Source organism: Populus nigra, chromosome 6, assembly GCF_951802175.1.
Source record: "Populus nigra chromosome 6, ddPopNigr1.1, whole genome shotgun sequence".
Classification (NCBI taxonomy): Eukaryota; Viridiplantae; Streptophyta; class Magnoliopsida; order Malpighiales; family Salicaceae; genus Populus; species Populus nigra.
In genome coordinates this window covers 19,392,364-19,414,133 of record NC_084857.1, presented here as the reverse complement: position 1 = coordinate 19,414,133, position 21,770 = coordinate 19,392,364, and the positions used below count along the sequence as shown (strand labels likewise).

The 21,770-nt window shown below is 33.2% G+C and overlaps 1 protein-coding gene across 2 annotated transcripts; it reads right to left on the bottom strand.

The window, feature by feature from the left end:
• Positions 1-1,705: 1,705 nt before the first annotated feature.
• Positions 1,706-20,233, bottom strand: LOC133697424 (protein ALWAYS EARLY 3). Of its 2 annotated transcripts, XM_062119957.1 has the most exons (20): positions 19,994-20,232; positions 19,752-19,875; positions 19,482-19,580; positions 19,174-19,236; positions 18,891-18,968; positions 18,129-18,303; positions 17,560-17,816; positions 17,141-17,480; positions 15,721-15,798; positions 14,372-14,592; positions 14,204-14,260; positions 5,939-6,262; positions 5,671-5,849; positions 5,283-5,565; positions 4,295-4,531; positions 3,520-3,657; positions 3,028-3,171; positions 2,730-2,948; positions 2,202-2,501; positions 1,706-2,092 (listed from the first exon to the last, which is right to left on the bottom strand). In XM_062119957.1, the coding sequence occupies exons 2-20, from the start codon at positions 19,854-19,856 to the stop codon at positions 1,928-1,930; spliced, it is 3,462 nt and encodes a 1,153-aa protein (XP_061975941.1). In that variant the 5' UTR covers positions 19,857-19,875; positions 19,994-20,232; the 3' UTR covers positions 1,706-1,927. The 2 variants fall into 2 exon arrangements, with proteins under 2 accessions (XP_061975941.1, XP_061975942.1); XM_062119958.1 differs by lacking the exon at positions 14,204-14,260 and having other exon boundaries at positions 19,994-20,233.
• Between the last annotated feature and the right edge of the window lie 1,537 nt (positions 20,234-21,770).

The window sequence follows — 21,770 nt, the reverse complement described above, 5'->3', positions numbered from 1 at the left end:
CATTAAAACCTTTATTATCTTGCATAAGAGTATACGTTCTCATTCTCACAACACTTGAACACTTTTCAATTCATTAAGTGCTATCTTGTGAGACATAGAGATATTAGAACTTTCAATTGTATTATCTACTCTTTATGAGAGTGTTGTTACATTTCAAATATTTGTGATCCTTCAAAAATTTAAGTAAAAAACTCTATGTCATTATCCCTAAGGTGAAGAATATTAAATAGAGTATTTCTTCAAGTGGTGAAAAAGATCTTGGTGAGAATTCACCGGGGACATTATAATCTTTGGCTTTGATTAGTAAAGAATACAATACTCAAAATCGATTTAGTGCTTGAGGTATGGATGTAAACTTGTTGAATCACATTAAAAACTGAGTTTGCAATTTTCATTTCTATACTCTTTACTTTAAGCACTTTAATTACATTACACTGTTTGTTAATTATGTTTAATTGATTCAATTGCAATATTTGTTATTATTAGTGAAATACTTAATTCACATTCCTTAGATGTTATTATTGTTTTAATACTAAAACAACAAATTTTTCACTTTTTAAATTTTTTTAACACATTTTTATGTTCATATTAACTAAATGTAATGGCTTCACTAAAAATTATTAAATTAGTTAATTTTAATACCTAATTTTACAAAGTACATGCGTGTTTGTGTAAATTATCCATTTAATTTATAACAAAGAAATTGAAGAAACCTAATAAAAATGAGCAATCATATTTTAAAAGTACATTAGTTTTTTTATTTTTATCATCATGAATAAAATATCAACTACCATGAACTGTTAAATAACATGCTCAAGTATTTTTCTTAGGAGCATGAAAGTTTATTAATTAATTAAGATATTACTTAATCAATAAATCAATTTATACATTATTAATAAAAAATATTATCAATGTATTCTTTATTTTTTCTCAAAACAATAAACATATTATATATATATATATATATATATATATATATATATATTGTGATTATACAAATATTATCTAATTATTGATTACAAATTATCATTATTTTATATTTTTTTTTCAAAAATTATATTTTAAAAAAATTAAAAATAAGTATTCTTTGAACTACTAAAGAAAAATCAAGGTGATTTTAAAGTTAATAAATTATAAATAAATTATTAAAAACATGATGAAAAATGACAAAAAATAAAATTGAAAATGATAGTTTTATACCAAAACAAAATGCTCTGAAAGCAACAATCACGTTACATTATTATTTTTTTTTGCAATATAAGAACTTTAGCAATATAAGAACACCACACGAGGAATTATTAAAGTTATATTTAACAAAGACCTCTTTTATACAATTTTTACATATCAAATAAAATCTACATGTTTTTTTAATATATTATTTTATAAATTTACCATATTAATCCCACATCAAGACCGATAAAAATATTATTTAATTAAGATTATCATCCCTTTTTAATGCTTTTCTTTTATCCTTTTTTCATTTTGAATTACATTACCAAAGCATTTTAAATATGTTAGTAAATAGTTGAAGAAAGCCTTAACCCGTAAAATCAAGAAATATTATGCAATCAATCTTGAGAGATAGCTCAATTGGTCAGGTCTTGGATTTATTCTCTAATGGTCACGAGTTCAGGTCCTTTCAGGATCATTAAAGACTTACATTGTCGTTAATTTCAAGACCTGTAGAATTAATCAAGATTCGCGCTGACCTGAAAACTCATGTTAATTAAAAAAAATACATTATGCAATGAACGACAAGACTATTGAGCTTATAGCGAGCATAGAACCACCACCGAGTTCTTCAGCACATGTATTTGATTTCTGTTTGAAATTGAAAAAAGGGATTAAGAAATGATCGAGGGCAAAACACTTCTGATTATCACAGATTTTACTCAGATATTGTAAAAAAAAAAAAAATGACTTTGAGCTACGTAGGTATCAGTGCTAATATCTGATTCCTAATAATGCCCATGCATTTCTGTATCTCTGCATAAACGGGAAGGTTTGTTGAACAACATGGCTTCAAACTTGTAACTGCAGAATCCAGCACCACGGCGACGTCACTCGGTGGAAATTGTCTTTCTGTACATCTCTGCAATTTGTTTTCTCAAGACAATTAGGGATTGTTCTCAACAACAATCAATGAGACATACTATTTTTGTAGGAGAAAAGGAAAGTATATTAAATATCCTAATACTTGCCTGAATCATTAGTAAAGTAGCTACACAGTGTGAAATAAGCTCTGTAGGGATTTGTACTTCAATTTGGGTGGACAAATTGTTAAACTTTGCATCAGGTGCATCGTTAATTGCCTCTGGATTTGCTGCACAGGAACTTAATTGATCCTGAGAAGCCAGAGTACCTTGAGCTGAAATTGCAGGGATAGAAGATCTAATGGCTGGCACACTTAAATCATCTGCTGAAAGCTTATTATTTACAAAATCTATAGCGTCCTCAATACTATCAATGCTGCTTCCTTCCTTCTTCAAGGATAACATTGCCTGAAATAGTTAAGGTCATAAAAGATACAGTATAAACAGTTGACTACAATGCAGGGCTCACCGTCAAAGTAACGCTAATAGCCCTAATTTTTCTTCCAGACAACATATGAGCATAGAGTTCTAACTATATGGTCCCCTTAGAAAGAGAAATACAATTGGTGGAAGATTAATATCGGTCTATAAAATAGCAAAATTTGCTGACAGATGCAGGAGAATTGTTTCTCATACCTGCATAGCTGCATCAACCATTGTCTGGGCTTTCGTTCTTGAACTTTCAACAATTTCCACCACATGAGATCCAGATTCTTGAGTATCATCCGTAGAAGAATCGAAGGAGCTGCTATGGCATGCTGGCTCATCTATATTGGTTCCAGGCTTCAGCAACACATGAGGGATGTTCCCTTGGTATGTGTTACGTTCCCTCAAGCAAAAGAGAGCAGAAGAAACCTGCATGAAGAAAGACAAGCAATTGGTGCTTGCATGATAAAGAAAGGAATTGAATCTGCAAATTGTCCATGTCTCATACCAGCTCATTGACCTCATTTAACTGTAGGAGTACTGCAGCATAGTGCTTTTTAAAAACTTCCGAATCCTTGAGAGAGTAATCTCCATGTTTTTGGCTTTCCAGCACCTCATCATTCATGTGCTTCAACTCAGACACGACAGCCTCCTGCACATTTAAATATCCATCAGCTTTTTTTTCAAACACCAGTGTCATCAGAATCATTCAAAAGGTTTTCTATACGAGTGAAAAGAGCAGATACCATGTGAAACATAAAGAATAAACTTTCTACATTAATGATTAACCGATGCGAAGCTAATTTAAATAGTACTCAACGTATATGAAACGTGTAGTTATGCAAATAATGGTATATAACACTAAATATGAAATCGAGAGCCCATAAATGTAAAGAGATCATCACAGGTGATGCATCAATCCTTGATTTAGTAAACTAGTGAAATATATCAAAGTGAAAACAGAAACAGTTTAGGCATAATTAGCAATATGAAATACAACCTTTTTGTCAAGAGCTCGAGTTAATTCAGAAAGAGCATGGATATCAGCTTCCTTAGCTTGGATCTGTGCACAAAAAGGCTGGGCACCAACAGTTTCACCTCCAATATTGACTTGTGTGTTAGAACCTAACAAACCCCCCTGGTAAAGACAATTCTTCTTAGATAAATGAATAGTGACATAATATTTACACGAAATACTTGGCAACATCGATGGAACCACAAGGCTGTGGAGTTATTCACGGTTGATATAGCAGAACTTCAATAAGGACGATCCAATTAAAAATTCAATGGATACTATTTTAGTTCATCCATTACCAAAAAAAGATTAGGCAATGTTCTTGAATCTCATTAAACTAGTTGAAACATAAAATATCCCTACAAAGTGCCATATTAGATCCTAAATGTGTTTTATCATCTGACATGAAAACTCTCAAGAACATCCATATGAGGCTTAGTTAAACATTTAAACCCCAAAGCATAAGTTACTACGTGAATAAAACCATTGACAACATGACCCCACACTAAGTACTCTTAGGCAATTACTCAGAAATTTGACAGAACATACAAGAGGTGGCTTGTCTCAGTAGTGAACTGTGCCCTTCATGAATATAGAGCCAATATAAAAAACCGCGCTGCAGTTTAAATGCAAAAAGATCCTCCATTTTTCAGCAGAAAACAGATTTTAATTGCTTAGCACATCTAACATTTAGGAAGACTTCAAAACTGATCAAATGTGATAAGCATATGGCTGAATTTAAATTCCAAGGACTGCGCACCTTTGGCTGCTGTAATAAATCACTACAAGGATAAGTCAATGGGGAAGTATGTGGAAGAGCACTGGCACCCTCCAGGTTCTCACATGGTGAAAATTTGAATTCTTCCATCTTCTCTGCTGGTTGCACATTGATTTTGAGCTCATTTAAGTTCTTAATGTATCTATTCAAGGCAATATTGTGCCCAATCATAGATGCAGGCATGTTTTCCAATGGATTCAAAGGCATGCAATGGACATCCTGCAGTAAAAAAGAAGACTTGAAACAGGATAAATATACTGATTGAAGAGCTGAAATAAGATAAATTGGACTATTGGCTCTTGAATGCAAAACAAAGTGAACGGAGGGCATAAAAGATATTTGCAGCATGTCCTAAAGTCACAATCTATGTTGGAAAGTAAACTCACTTCATATGTTGGAAAAGTATATTCACTACATTTTCTAACACCTACTTACTGGAACAATTGTAAGCATCCAGAATACACAACCAGCTTGATATTCATGTATCCAAGTCACTGACATGTGAAGGTGATGTTTCAAGTATAATAAGCGGTTGTGTAGAAGTGTATTAAAACTTGTGGTTGTGTAGAAGATTATTAAAACTTAAATGCATCGGTGCTGTTCACTGCTGATGGTAAGCTATCTCCTTGCAGATTAAGACACAGTGGAAGAAAACAGTTTTTAGAGTTCATTTGCCTTGCCTAATTTTTCTGTATTTTGAAATTAGATTCTTAGTTCGTGAATTGCAAGGAAAAAAAGAAAAATTTTAACTTTGGTAAGAAAAACAGATCCAATATCCTTAGTTTGTGAACTATCACTGCTAGTTACTTATATTTAGATCATATTCACCGTAACTGCAAGATAAACTTACCACAATTTAGTTTACCAGGTGCAATTCAACAAACTATAAAGCACAAGCATACTGAAAGTCAATCATCAAATGAAAATGTCTTATTTTCATAAAACAACTCAATAAAGACAAATAACTTACCATGACAAATTCAACCCCTAGTTCAGGTCGGTCAAACTGAACACAGCAGCGACTATGATCAACAGTTAATATACTTCCATCATGAATCTCACTTGTCCTTGGATGAAGAGCAAGAATGCGTTGACCAACTGATAAAGGTCGGGCTAAATCAGTTGGTAGTCCATCCCTAGTTCCAGCACGAAGTTCTGCATAATGTTCTCTAACAGATTCTCGATATTGGTAAAGCTTCTCTTTCTCTTCCTTCAAAAATTGCTCTGAAAATCTTCGTGGTTTACCAAGGGAACTGCATTGATGAGATAATCCAAATCAAATTATCTAGCTAAGACTTCAAGTATATGTCAAAGATAGCATCGAACACACATGCAAGATAAAATTGGAAGCCACAGACCTCCGAATGACACCCCATTCAACACGAGTTAGTCTTGGGATATGAGCCAATCCAACATGCTCCAGGTATTCAACAAATTCCCTTTTAGCAAACCATGGATAATCTATTGCACTATTGAACCATTCAAAAACACACCATCTTCGGACTAGATACCGGGAAAGGCAATTAGAAAGCTTTCCCTGCAATTATGAAATATACATATGAAAAAGATAACTAGATATTCAGGAAGTTAACTCATGGATATGTAAATAATTAGCACATATCTAACCTTAAGACTAGGAACTCTGTCCTGGAATGAAGGAATGACAGTATTAGATTGGCTATTTACAATATTCTCTGAAGACTTGTAATCTTTCTCGACCAAGAGCTTCGGAGTGTTTAGCTTACGGCTACTCCTCACTTTAGTAGGCAAGTTGAATTGGTTGGCAGATAAAACCCGGATGGTAGTTGGAGCAAAATCATTCAATTCCCTTCCATGATTATTACTAGAAGAAGTACGTTCTGCAGGTTTCATCAATTTCCCTTCTTTAAAGTATGGGGCATCCTGCGAGCATTTTCCTTTACTCACAAAGTTATCATCATCTTTTGTAACCTACAACAGAGCACAGAGTTATAAGAATAACATCATTTAATAGGTCCTAGAAATAAAAGTTTCTATGTAGAAAGCACATTGATAGTGAACTTAAGTGAAATTCGGCAGATAAAAGTTACCGACGCAATCAAAATGCAGACTAATATAACAGAGGATCAACACTATGGATGAACGGTGATGTAGAACAATTATCCTAAGAGTTTATAGACTAGATTGACAAGTCAAGCCTGAAAAAAAGTCTGCAAAGAAACTCAAAAGCATCTAATATGATGCCTAAAGTTGTTGTTTTTCTATTTTAATTATTTTTCTAGTTAATTTTGGATTTTAATTATTTGTTTCCTATTAACTTAAGAATTTTAATTTAATTAGTATTTTACTATTTAGTAATCCTAATGCTATATGAATTCTATTAATTAGATGAAATTTAATTAAGAATCATTTTTCGTAAAGGATTTTAGGACTAATATAAATAGAGATGTCTAATTTATTTTATGGAGATTTAGATTATGATTCAGATTTAATAAAGATACTTAACAATTTTCTCTAGCTTTCTCTAAAGTTAGATTTGTAACCTTTAAGGCTTAAGAACCTTAATTTTATCTTCACTATACGCTGCGTCAGGTGACATCAGAGTGGTTCAACATTCAAATTAATGGCAAACCGAGAAGAGAATTGTGGAGCACAACAATTTTTGTGACGGTGATTAAGGGATGAAGGCTATTTGGGATCAGTTAGATTGTCATTCACAAGCGATTTGGTGACATCAACACTAGATTTGGTGACCTTACAATCAAGCTTGAGGCAGTATGGTTGCATGCAAACAAGAATTGAGGGAGAAAAAAGGCATGCGTCAGGGATGACGCCTGCAACCAACCTATCCCTAAATCAGCTTGTGCAAATCCTTGTGGTCAATATGAATACGGATCTGATGAAGATCGAGGTAAGGTTGCTAGAAATAATAGGTATTATCAAGACTTTTGTATAATTTTTTTTATTTTTTTTGGTGATTTAGGAGTTATTTGATTGGTTAGCTGAGTGTGATTGATTTTATGAGTATAATTGAATTTCATATTCGAGAAATGGTAAAAACTATTGGGTTTAAATTGAAACATATGGCCTTAGTTTGGTGGGATAAGCTATTACAGGCGAGAGGGTAAAAGACCTATTGAAACTTGGAAGCGGATGATGCAATTGTTGAGAGGTAGATTTTTGCCCCTTGATCAGCTTCTGTTCCATAAGTATCAGAGGTATTCCCAAAGTTCCTAAACTGTGCATGAACATACAACGAAATTTTTACACCAAGCTGAGCGAAATAATTTGCGTGAAACTGATGGGCAATGGGTTGCTAGATATGTAAAAGGATTGAAACTTGCCATTAGAGATAGAATCGAGCTTTAGATGCTGCTAAATGTTATTGATGCACGAAATATGGCTTTTAAGGGCAAAGATGTTGATGTAGGATAGAACCAATACGAGATTTGATCATCAAATTAGGGTTCCTACCATAGAGCCTTAATTTACACCTGTTGAGAAGAGTAAACTGCCATAGACAATCAATCCATCCAAGCAAGCTATAACCAGAAGAGAGACAATCCTTATGCCAAGCCGCCTTCAATAAAGTGTTATAGATGCAATCTGAAAAGGCATAGATCCATTGTATCTCCTCAAAGGAGGCTCGTGAGCGTGGTTGAACATGAGGACGAAAAGTGTACAAAATGTACAAAATTGTATCCAAAGGAATGTTGTGAATTTGATGGTGAGAGTGAGCATGTTAGTCAGACGTATATGGTGAGACGATTATTAGTGACACCAAAAGTTGATGAGACATGACATCACAAGCTTTTTCATACCGGGTGCACGGTAAACCAACAAATTTTTTACCTTATTACTAATAGCGGTAGCTGCAAGAATATTATTGGTAGAGAAACCGTTGTTAAATTGGGTTTGAATATGGAGTAACATGCTGAACCTTAAACATTAGGTTGGATTAAAGAGGCACCAAAAGTAACAACAATTGAAAGATTAAAAGTTCTTTTTTTCATAGGCAAGTATAGGGATGAAGTTTATTGTGATGTAATTGACATAAATACTTGTAACTTGTTGTTTGGTAGGCTATGACAATATGAAGTAAATACATGGCATGGGGGGCGAGGAAACATCTATAGGTTTGCTAAGGATAAAGTTAATTTTATTTTGATGCCTCTAAAGAGGAATTCCCAACCAAAAGCTCGAGAGGAAAAGCATTCCTTACTATTACCCAATCTGTTAGAAATTAAGGAGATGAAGAAGTACATGCTTTAATTGTGAAGTCCATGTTGTCCGAAGAAACTAATAAGGCAATAGAGGTACCTAAAGCTATTAAGTCTCTATTGCAGCAGTTTTAGGAAATTATTCCAAATGAGCTACCAGATGAGTTACCTTCTATGTGTGATATCCAACACCGGATTGACTTGATATCAAGGGCTAGTCTTCTAAATTTGCCTCGTTACAGAATAAGCCAAAAAAAGGGGAGATCTTAGGGGAGAAAATAGAATAATTGTTGAAGAAATGGTTGATTCAAGAGAGCTTAAGTCCATGTGCTATCCTTGTTTTACTATCATCAAAGAATGATGGTAGTTGGCGTATATATGTTGATAGTCATGCCATCAACAAAATCATTGTGCGATACAAGTTTTCAATTCCACAATTGAATGACATGCTAAATCAGTTGTGTGGTGCAACAGTCTTTTCAAGGATTGACTTGAGAAGTTGGTACTATCAGATTTGGATTCGACTAGGGGATGAGTGGAAACGGCTTTCAAGACAAAAGATAAGTTGTATGAGTGGTTAGTCATGTTATTTGGGTTAATAAATGCATCGAGCACATTCATACAGCTAATGAATAAGGTTTTGTGACCTTTCATAAATAAATTCGTTGTGGTTTATTTTGATGATATCCTTGTGTTTAGTCATAATGAAGTATACCATATTAAGCACTTGAGTGTTCTAAAGGTGTTGTTGAAAAACAACTTGTATATGAATCTGAATAAGTGTAGCTTCATGACCAGAAAGTTGTTATTCTTGGGTTTTCTAGTAGAAACTGATGGAGTTGAAGTTGATGAGGAGAAAGTGATGGAGGGAACTTCATGATTGGCCCATGCCCAAGACAGTTAGTGATGTTTAAAGTTTTAATGGCTTGACTACTTTCTATAGGAGATTTATTAAGAATTTTGGTAGTATTGTGGCACCAATCACTAAATGTTTAAAGAAGGGGAAATTTAAGTAGGGTGAGGAAGAAGAACAAAGTTTTGCCTTGATAAAGAAGAAGTTATACAATGCTCTAGTGCTTGATTTACCCAACTTTGACAAGTTGTTTGAGGTTGAATGTGATACTTGTGAAGTGGGTATTGGCGAAGTTCTTTCCCAGGAGAATTGTCTTATAGCCTTTTTTAGTGAAAAGTTGAATGAATAAAGAACTTTATATTGTGGTAAAGACTTTGAAAATTTCAATGCATTATTTGATCAATACAGATTTTATCTTATATTCAAATCATGAAGCTTTGAAAACTCTAAATATTCAGAAGAAAACTAGTACAAATATGATGGCCAGGTGGATTACATCCTTCAAAAGTTTAGTTTTAGTCTAACACACAAAGCCAAAGTTTAGAACAAAGTAACTGATACATTGAGTAGACGAATTGCTTGACCAATCACTTTTCATAGCAATATTTTGGGTTTTGAGTGTCTTAAAGAGTTGTAAGCTAAAGATGTTAGTTTTTAGATGATATGAGAAAAGTGTTCTAAGCTTATGCATATTTCCATATACATAATGGTTACTTAATGAAAGGCAATCGATTGTGTATCCATCGCAAATCCCTAAACAAGAAATTGATTCAAGACTTGCATGGTGGCGGATTAAAAGGTCATAAAGAAAGAGACAAAACAATATCAGCTTTGGAGGATAAGTATTATTGGCCTCAACTCAAGTGTGATGTAAATAAATTTATTCAATGCCAATTTACTTGTCAAATAGCTAAAGGGAAATCACAAAACATTGGTTTATACATGCCTTTACCTATACCTGAACATATCTGGGAAAATATTTCCATGAATTTCGTGTTAAGTATTCCACAAACTCAACAAGAATGAATTACATTTTTGATGTTGTGGACAGATATTCAAAGATGACACACTTTATACTTTGCAAAAAGACTATGGATACGATCAATGTGGCTAGGCTATTTTTTCAAGAGATAGTGACGTAAAACAATTATACCAAGAGTTTATGGACCAAATTAACAAGGTCAAGCCTGAGTTACTGTTTTAATGCTTTAATTATTTTCCTGTTTTAATTATTTTTCTAGTTAATTTTGAATTTTAATTATTTCTTTTCTGCTTAGCTTCAAACTTTTAATTTAATTAGTATTTTACTATTTAAGAATCCTAGTGCTAGATGGATTTTATTAATTAGGTAAGTTTTAATTAAAAATCTTTTTCTATAAAGGATTTAGAACTAATATAAATAAGGATATCCAATTTATTTTATGGAAAAAAAAAAGACTATTATTCATATTTAATAAAATACCAAAGAGTTTTCTCTAGATTTTTCTACAGTTCAATATATTACCATAAGGTTTGAAAACCCTAGTTTTATCTTCGTTATACGCTGCGTCATGAGGTATCAGAGCAAGTCAACATCCAAATCAATGGTGAACCATGAAAAGAATCATGGAGTAGTTGGTGGCAACCATTCTCGTGATGGTGATAAGGGGATGCAGGTTGTCTAGGATTAGCTAGATCGTTATTCAATAGCGATAGCAGCTTTAAAGGGTGAACGCAAACTGGGTTTTGCAACATCAATACTAGATTTTATGAACTTATAACCACAGTTAAGACACTAGGGTTGTGCACAAACAGGAACCGGGAAAGAAGAGAGGCACACAACGAGGATGAAGCCTGCGACCAACCTGTCATTGGACCGGTTCACGAAAATCCCTGTGGTTAGTATAATTACAGGTATTCATCTAATAGAGAATATCTATTTTGGCTAATGGGAGGCACAACCAGGAATCGCAAAGAAAAGAAAAACATGCTTAGAAACTTATCTTAGTCTAAAATTCCACTTGGACGATCACTTGTCTATGTAAAAGGTGTTGGTGAAAATATACTTAATGGTGGTTGTGGGACTTTGTCAGATCAAGACAAACAACCATAACCAGAGAGAAAAAAATCGATCAATGTGATTGAATGTCAGTATGAGCAAGAACCTTTCAATGACAGATGTTTTATTCGAACCTGATGGAGATGATGAAGAGGATTTATATAATGGTGAAGATCTTGCAAACAAGGACATGAATGAAGGACTTAATAATTTATGACAAGTCTTCTGGAGATATTATGGAATATTATTTTAGTGTTCTTTTAAATACAACGGTCACAGTATTGGAGGACATAGATGATGATGAACTCAAGTTTGAAGTAGAAAAATGTAGGAAAGAACTACAAGTAGACTTCATAGAAACAGAGTATAACATCAAATATTGATTTTCCTTTGTTATACACGCACTATAAATTAAATTTTAAAGTTCACATGTCAAAGATATGCTACTTTGTGAATAAGATAGCTACAATATTATATTAAAAGTAGTTGTTTATTTGGAGTGGAATGGTTTGATTTCTAACGGATAACTCGAGGACAAGTTTTTCTCAAGTGGAGGAGACTAACATAGAATAATTATCCGAAGAGTTTACGGACCAAATTGACGAGGTCAAGCATGAAGTAATTGTTTTTGTGTTTTAATTATTTTTCTAGTTAATTTTGGATTTTAATTATTTGTTTTCTACTTAGCTTAGAACTTCTAATCTTAATATTTTACTATTTAAGAATCCTAATGATAGATGGATTCTATTAATTAGGTAAGTTTTAATTAGAAATCCTTTCTTATAATGGATTTAGGACTAATATAAACAAGAATGTCTAGTTTATTTTATGGAGAAAAAAGACTATTATTCATATTCAATAGAATACCAGAGAATTTTCTTTAGTTTTCTTTACAGTTTGGCATGTAATCTTAGGGCTTCAGAACCTTAGTTTTTTCTTCGCTATACACTGCTTCAAATAGTGAGGTTGCATGGTGTTCCAAAATCCATCACGTCTTGTAGATATATTAGGTTCCTTGGTCACTTATGACTACCTTTGTGGAAGATGTTTAATTCCTCTTTAAAGTTTAGTTGTACCTACTCATCCACAAACTAATGGCCAAACAAAGTCTCTAAGCAGAACTTTAGGCAATCTAATTCATAGTGTTTGTGGAGAAAAGCCTAAAAAGTGGGACGTTGCATTGACTCATGCAAAGTTTGCTTATAACAATTCCAAGCATAGTGCTACTAGCAAGACACAATTTCAGATTGTGTACATGAAACCTCCAAATTATGTACTTGATCTACATTTACTATCCAAAGTTGTTGGGTTTAGTAAGTCACCAGAAAATTTAGTTGAACAGGTACAAGCTGTGGATCAAGAGATCACGAGGAAACTGGAAGAATTAGCTTCCAGAAATAAGAACACATTAGACAAGCATAAACGAGTTAAATTGTTTCAAAGAGGAGATGTGGTCATGATTTTCTTACGCAATAAGAGGTTTTCAGTAAGCACCTATAATAAGCTGAAGATGAAGAAATATGGTATCTACAAGATACTGAACTTAACTCAAAGGACAAGTTTTTCTCAAATGGAGGAAACTGATGTAAAACAATTATCTCAAGAGTTTATGGATCAGATTGACAAGGCCAAGCCTAAAAAGAAGTCCACAAAGAAACCCGAAAGCATTTGATATGAAGCCTAAGTTTTTTCTATTTTAATTATTTTCCTAATTAATTTTGGATTTTACTCATTTGTTTCCTACTTAGCTTAGAAATTTTGATTTAATTAGTATTTTACTATTTAAAAATCTTAATGCTAGATTAAGTCTATTAATTAGGCAAGTTTTAATTATGAATCTTTTTCTATAAAGAATTTTAGGACTAATATAAATAAGAATTTCTAGTTTATTTTATGGAGATTCGTACTATTATTCAGATTTAATAAAAATACTAGAGAATTCTCTACAGTTAGGTCTGTAAGCTTAAGGTTTGAGAACCCTAATTTTATCTTCTCTATACGTTGCATCAAATGATATTTGTAATCCAAAATCAGTACTTACACACAGCAGGAAAAAAAAAAGGAAGAAAGAAAGAAATGAAAAGAAACGGAAAGGACCACCCTTAAAACTTAAAAGGTCCCTCCAAGATGCATTATAAACATATGATTGTTGTGAGATACAACATGAATACAATGATAACTATAGGGAGCCATAAAAAACAAAGAACCAGTATCCAGTTTTCCAATTATCAATTGCAAAAAATAAGAGCCCAGGTGAAAGACAGAAAATTAATTATTGACAACCACTGACATAATATTTTTTTGAAAAGGTGATGATTATCTATTCTAATGGATTTCCTCCTACAAATAAATATAGATAAGCAAGTAGGAAGATAAGTGCGTAAAATGCAATTCTTAGTGCTCTCCTTGTTCCACTAATAGTTTTGGTACAACCTAGCAGAAGTAAGGTCCCTAATTTAAGACACACATGCTGAGTGTCACTTCCGTTACTGAAAGAATAAGTACAAATAACAAAGTAGCAGCAGCAACAATTATAACAATATTGTCTACAAGAATAATCCAAATAATTACAGTACAACTATAATAATACAAGTCATGATAAAACTTCAGAACTGAATGCAGGTTCCAGATTCATAAATTGCAAAATACACATCCTCTATAAATGGGTTGAATTTGTCACAAGAACATTATGTCAGGGTGCCAGATGCATAATGTTATTATCCAAAAGATTGAAATCCATAGCATGAAGCATTGAAATAACTCATAGCAGTTGCTGATTAAAATGGAAAAGAATTACACACCTCAACCTTTTGAGATTCACCCAGATGAGAATCAGCATGCTTTTCATTTTCTGAAATCTGCAAGTTGTAAGCAACTTGCAGATTGGTAAACTCATGAAGTATAAAAATTCTAGCAAGTAAAGTAAAAACAAGAAAAATAGCATCAGCTATGGTTACAAAGATCCTTACTTTAGATGGCGAGGGCTTTTGTCTTCTTTTCCGCATCACAGGACTGATCTGATAGGGTGCTTCCTTTGCTTCTGGAATAGAAGTAACGTTATGAGTGAATACTTTTCCGTGTTTAGTGTTCTTGAAGGAGATAGGTTTTACACCAGGAGAAGAACGATTCCCTTTCAGCTTAGACTTGGCAACGATCCCGGTCTTTTCTTCCTCAACAAGAGCAGACAGCCCTGACACATGATAACAAAAAGTTGGATCGGAAATTCACCAAAAACAGAGATATATCATAGAATGTAATCCTGTGCATTTAACCATTCAACAAGGAAAATAAAGAAAGATTTCAAAGAGCTTGAGAATTGTAAGAATATTTGTTTTCACGTTAAAACAATCTGGGAGATGCTATTCTTTGCATGTAATTTAATGATCCCTCTCACATTCATGTGGAGCCAAATGAGCTACTACATGAGGGCCCCGCATGAATGCGAGAGGAGGAGCATCTTACTGAAGAGATTGCAAAATAATTAACAAGTTTTGTTATTGGCAGGTTTGAATAGTTGATTTTTAATGCATAAAATTTTTATCTATGATCAAGAGAATCACGTTTGTATTGTTGCCTGCCTTGCATTTACTAATGCCAGCAAGGAAGAAACAAAGAAGGAAATGCATGATAACTATCTACGCAAAAAAGCATTGTCAAAATCACCACAAAGTTGTGTCTGAGGATTGGTCAGTTCGTTTTTTATGAAGAAAACATCACAAAGCATAAAAAGGAACACCTAACAAAGCATTTGTAAATTTGAGTAAAAATGTAGAAATCAATGGCGAACATTTTTATTTTCAGATTGTGAAATTAGCTGCTGTATCAGCATACAAGCTTATAAGCATATATTACATATATATATGGGTAGATAATGCATGAGTAAACCAGTAAATTACCCTGATCTCTTGGATGGTAAATCAGTGTTGTTTGCCAGAGTGTTGTGACTATTGCTTTGGGCTTATACTAAAATATCACAAACCCATAAATTTTCCAAGCAATCTGAAAACTGATATCATTCTGGACCATTACAACTGTAACCCAACAATAAGGATACATCATCCAATTAAATTCCTTGTCCTAACTTCAACAAAATAGTATTAGCTAGCTACAATATGTCAGTATGTAATATTTGCATGTAGCAACATCAAACTAACTTCAAAATACATCCAAGTTTCACTTGTAGCAAAGAATATGCACCTTAAAAGAAAAAAAAATGAAAATAAAAGGGGCAGCCTAGCAAGAACAGGGAGCATCTGTTTCAGTCAGACTTCACGTGAAGAAACTTAAATATCTTATACAAAATATGTTTGAGTCTTACCCGTGTCAACAGATGTTTCTGGCAACCTCAAGGATAAATCAGCAAGTGCTTCTAAGGCATCGAAGTCGGTGTCTTCAACTACACAGAGAATTCAAGAAAAATGAAGCCAGATATAGCATGATTCAACAGAAAAGAGGGTAGTAGGTCAACATTGAAGCTCGATCAAAGTAGAGAAAGAAAGAAAAATAGATCATCATGAACTTAAGCAATGGCCTAGAACAGAGACAGGGTGACCATGCCCCCCCACCCACTAAATTTCTTTTATATACCTCTTTTCAAGGACTATCACTGTTTGATGTATATGTTTCCTTCAAGTTTTCCTATTATTCTGAACATATGGCACCACTCAGTATTTTAAGTGTTCCAAATTTGCATTTCCTCATTACGATGCCATTGATTATATGCGTAAGGGTGAAATGATAAGTTATATAGGAATGGGATTTAATGGTATTATCATAAAGGACATTTTGATTCAGTTTTGCATTCCCAAATAAACATTAAGTATCTCCCAGTACACCCTGGAAATAACATGCCAAGCATAACGGTTTAGCTTAAAAAATTGATGCAATTGCTATAATACTCAGGAAAATAATCAAAATCATATCCAATAAGAGTGGATATTATACACGTAACAAGGAAATATGAAAAGGATGCAAGTGCAGAACATCTCATTGACTTCTATAGAAAAGCAATTAAAGCCTGAGATTTTATTTTTTTCCTATTTTTCTGCAGTGGGAGGATGCAACGAGGCTTAATTTTTTTGGTAGTAATTGATGCAAAACTTGTTTGGTCAAAGACAGTTATAGTTAGAAACAATTACGCTCTCATAGATATCTGCTGAAGTAAACCAGAATCTGTGATTGAAATAGAATTATAATTGAGCGGATATCTGCTAAAGCATGCATGATTTGAGACCACATGCCTTGAGATTCATTATCATCTTAAGACACCGTATTGCTTTCCATATGAGATCGCACAAAATGATATATTTTCTAATTTCTTTCTTTCTTTGACATCATTTCTGGCTTGAACCCATATAATGTTACAGCCAAAAGCAGAAATTTTCTTCTTAGTTCCATTTCCAGTAGCTTCCAGAATATAAAGACTGTTTTTACACAATCTTCAAAAAAGTTATTATGTACAATGACATGTTATTGCAGATTAACATCTTCCAGATAATAATACAGCTTCTATCTGCTCAACCAAATGAAGACTACAAAAATTCATACAGCTGATGTTAATGGAAGTTAATGAATAAACAGCTAAAACTGCACAATTATGAGATATTCCAAAGAAAGGAAAGATTAAAAACTGCCAGAATGGGCATTTTCAAGGAAATTAAAGCTTTCCTAGATATCAGAGTGAAAGAAGAACAGATAGCAGACGGGGGAACTTGGTTTAGATAAAATCACTACCATACCTTCCCCAAACAGAACCTTCTTACTTCTCTTTCTTGAACCCTTGGAGGACCTCACAAGTTTTGAATACGCAACCTCCATTTCAAATTTTTCTTCAACAGCTTCCAGTTTCTGCCCTTCCTCTGTCCCACTGCAGGCTTCTCTTACATCATCCAAATGATTGTCTAAATTTTCTTCGACTTCTAGTGACCTCCTTCCATGGTATCTCCTTCCCTTCCAAAAGATTCTATCTCTTGCATAATCTCCACCGTAAGCATCTGTGCTGCCTAAACTTAATTCACAACCCGCCTCGTCCATTTCACTACCACAAAGCTTGGCACTCATCATCTCTGATTCAGCATGCTGAATACCACAATCGATTAATTAACAAATTATATAGCAATCAGAAAACATAATAGAAGCCACCAAATAAATGAAATACCATTCGTTCATCATGCTGAGCAGGTGAGGGTGTCTTTGTTTTTCTCTTAGGAGTTTGAGAAACTTGGGGAGATCCACCTCTTTGTGAAGCCTCAGTCAAGGCCAATGCTATCTCATGAGCAACATCATCATCAACAGCATCAGCCTTTACTTTCATACCTTGCCAAATTGGTGAAACATACTTCTCATTATCTTTATCATGGGAATATGTAACAGGTACACGAGGAGTCCTTTTCCCAACGGCCCAAGGCTTGCTTCCTAAAAGAAATCCAAATAAGTGGACAAAATGAACTCTAAACAACACATTCATAATGGAATGCTTTTCTCATTGCACGTGTATGTGTCTCAAGGAGAAGCAGTTTATGAGCAAGCATACAAATGAATAAGCCAGAGTGCGAAGAAAAGGAACACATAAATTTGCCACCAATTTCAAGCATGGAAAAACGATGATACAATGTCATAAGCACTACCCATTAAAAGAAAAGAAAGAGCGGTGTATATATATGTAGTAAGCTACTATATCCATGCAAGTATACAAAGACAGGGAGTCTGGGGGGGAGATCTTTCTACCAGAGCGTCTTTTCTTTAACAATGATAAGCAGCCATAATTTGATGCAGCTGGCTGGGACTGTAAAAGATCTAGAACTGGCGGTGCCTCTGATCCTTTGGTTACCCGAGCCCGCTTCTGAGGCTTTTGAGAGGGTCCTGTGCCCCCATTGCTTTCTAGCTCACTGTCACTCTCTCCCTGTCCATAAGCATGAGGGTTCAAATCATAATAGATAAAAATAGCACATGTAGAAAGAAATTTACCTCATTGTCTCACTATACATATCAATGAACTTAAACAAAGAGACAATCACCAATATCCAAAAAACAAACTTAAAAGCATCCTTATTATGAATCATGTAATCATATGAATGAAACTAAATAAAGAACTTCAATATTTTTATGCTCTAAAATCCGCCCTAACTCCATTTTGTATGTATATGCTTTAACAAATAAATGCCTCGACCTCTATTCAATTATTATTTTACATTTATTATCTATACGTCAATAGTTTGCCTCATTTAACTAGGGGTTCTAATTTATTTTAGCCGAGTGATTGGCCAGTGAAAAGAATCGGCACATTTAAAGAAACAGATAGGGAAGGAGCGGAATCGTTGTTGTGTTATAATGCTCATGGATTGCAACAAGCTAGACTGGCTTCCAATCACCAATTTGCTCTCCCAGAATTTTGGATAGAATAATGTGGCATCCATTTTGAGCATTACCCAAAAGTGCACTCCAGAATTAAGATACATATGGAATTCTACAAAACCTTCCCAACCTTACCAGATTAGAGTAGTGATCTGTCATCATTGCAATTAGTCCAGCACCAGAAGCAAAGCCCTTTGGAAGAGATAAGTAAGCCTGAAAATACAGCACATATCTATTACCAACTTCAACAAACGAGAGCCACGCAGTAACAAGACAAAAATCACTGTTACAAAGATGGTAAAAATATCACTTCAATGTAACAAGACAGAAATGATCAAGCAAATTTCATGCAGTAAAAAATCTAGAAGGTTTTCAAATCAAGATCAAATATTTGTTGGATATTGAATTCAATACTTACCTTATTCATAGTGTAAAGGGCTTCTACCATTCCCACAGATCGGTTCCGCACCACAGCAGCTACCTATCATCCCCAATGTTGGGAAACAAAAGGGGGAAAGAAAAGAAGAACATGGTAAGGTAATGATGCAATGATCAATGTCAGCAGTAGGCTTGATTCCAAAGACATTATGTCAGATCACTTGCTCCCACAAAACTTTACTTTTCATACGATATAGCCTTGCAAACTGAATCCAGTAAAATGAACATGCCACCATAACTGAAAAGCAAACAAAGTTGGCAAGCAGGCGCTGGTATGCACTAACTAACCTTCTCCCAATCTTTCCCATGTTTCCGATACGCCTTATAGAACTGCTCTAGTTCTTCCTTACCCCATTGTGGCCCTAACATTTTAGATAACTTCCTCTTCTGCACATAATTTTTTAAGAAAAAAGGAGAGAAAAGAAAAGAAATCACTATCTGGTCACTGATTCAAATCAAGTACCTTAACTTATACATCACTTAATTAAATCATAGATAAGATAATAATAATTTAAATCGTCTACAAAATAAACAAAAAAGAAGAAGCAAAAAACTCACCCGCGGCCTGCTTTTATTAGCAATCTCTGCAGCATTTTTGGTAGGTGAGACTTCATCAATGTTTGAATACCGCTTATTTACACTTCTTTTTCTCGACGGAGCCATCACTCACTTCTTCAATTACCTTAAAAAAAACCAAAAAAGAGAGAGAATTCAACGCAGCGATTCTCAATTTCACGAAATTCGCGAAGAAGAAAAGGGTGAAAATAAGTAAACGAAAGAGTGAAATTTGAACAACTGACCGATTTAATTGTAAGTTCATTGTAATGAAATCCTTCACTGGCTGTGAAGAGAGGAAGAAGAAGAAGAGCAGAAATCGATCGATCAAGCGGCTACGAGGACGAAGAAGTTGATTTTTTTTCTCTCGCGATAATGGGAGATTGAAAAATTGGGGGTTATAACCGCGAAACTTTAAAAAATATATTTTTTTTTCCTTTACTTTTAAGCATAGATGGCCGCATTAGTAGTTAAGTTTCGATTTTGATATAGCCAATTTCAATTTTTTTAAAATGATGATTTAATACTCCATAATCAATATATATATATATATATATATATATATATATAATTACAAAACACTCTTAATTTAAGAATTATCACACGTGTTTTATAAGTGAACAGCCATCTGCTTCTCTTCTCAAACACCGGATATCTCACTGAATATCACTGTTGCCAGATCAAAACGCAGAATCGAGTCAAACAACTTCTCATCTTTGATCTTTAAATCGCCAGTCTTGCCAGTAAAGGCCACCATCCAAGTGAACTGCTGGCTGAGATTCATCGCCAATCATGAAACCAGCAGATTTGTTGTTTATTCTCCATACACTGGTTCTTAGAGAGAAAACTTGAAAGGTATTTACTAGTTTTGTGACGACAAGGGATCTTACATTCTTGTATTCATCATTCAAGGAATTATAACCAAACCCTAAGGTTTCCCAGCCATTTTTCTCATGCATAGCCTTTACTGCATAAGATTTTCTGTTATCATCAGGACGAATTTTTTATCAATAGATGTAGAGAACACATTTTAAGGAGTTAAAGCGATTAAAACCATATATAATTTCTAAAGAAAAATAATTAGTAATAGAAAGGACGCTATTATTATAAGTAAATTTAATAAATGAAATAAAAATATTTCTAGTTTTTTAAAAAATTTAAATGATAATAATTAAGTCCTATTAATTAATTCAATTTAATTATATGTTTGTTTGTGGATAACAAGTAGAAAAAAATAATCATTTTAATTTTAATTTTTCTCACAAAACCTTTTAAAAATATCTAAGAATTTAACGTTATAATAAATCAGAGTACTCTTAATTGTATACACAACTTCAATCATTTAAAGGATTTGCAAGATCAATTAAAAACTTAATTTGAGAATTGTTCGACCTCATGAAAGATAAAAATAATGTTAATTTTTTTTTATTAAAAAAATCTCTATAAAAAGTATTTATATTAAATAGAATCCTAAATCTAATAATATATCCCTAATGAATATGATAAACTTAATGAATAATAATAATTCAATGAATTTAAATTCAAATAAATTTCTTAATATCTCTAAAATACATAATACTAACTAAAAGATAAATAAACAATAATCCAACTAATTTAAATAAGAATAAATTTATTTTTGTAATCTGCTGGCAAAATTAAAATCCAACTTTAAATGCATGGTTCTCTCTTACATTGATGAATTATAAGGCATGTCATATATCATTAGAAAGATATGAATATCTAATTTCCAATACAAATGACATCACATTAAAATTCCTTTTATAGATATAGTTATGAGCAAAATAGTAGTAAAATGTCAAAATTGACAGATTCAGATCTTCTTATTTCAATCATTTTATAATGTTTAAATGATCACCTATAATTCTTTTTTTTTTACATGAATTAAATTAATCAAGCTTTTTATTTTATTATCTAATATCTTTTTAAATTTCACCTTATTCTACATGTCTTGAAGAAGTTTATTAAAAATCTTTTTGAATTTTAAATCTTATCATTAGATTG

Excerpts from the sequence above, each read along its gene's own strand:
- LOC133697424 (XM_062119957.1), bottom strand. The coding sequence starts at position 19,856 with ATGGCTCCGTCGAGAAAAAGAAGTGTAAATAAGCGGTATTCAAACATT. Across the intron at positions 15,799-17,140 it reads GAAGGTTCTGTTTGGGGAAG|TTGAAGACACCGACTTCGAT; the intron begins GTATGGTAGTGA and ends TTCTCTGTGTAG. Across the intron at positions 14,593-15,720 it reads AGAAACATCTGTTGACACGG|GGCTGTCTGCTCTTGTTGAG; the intron begins GTAAGACTCAAA and ends ATCATGTGTCAG.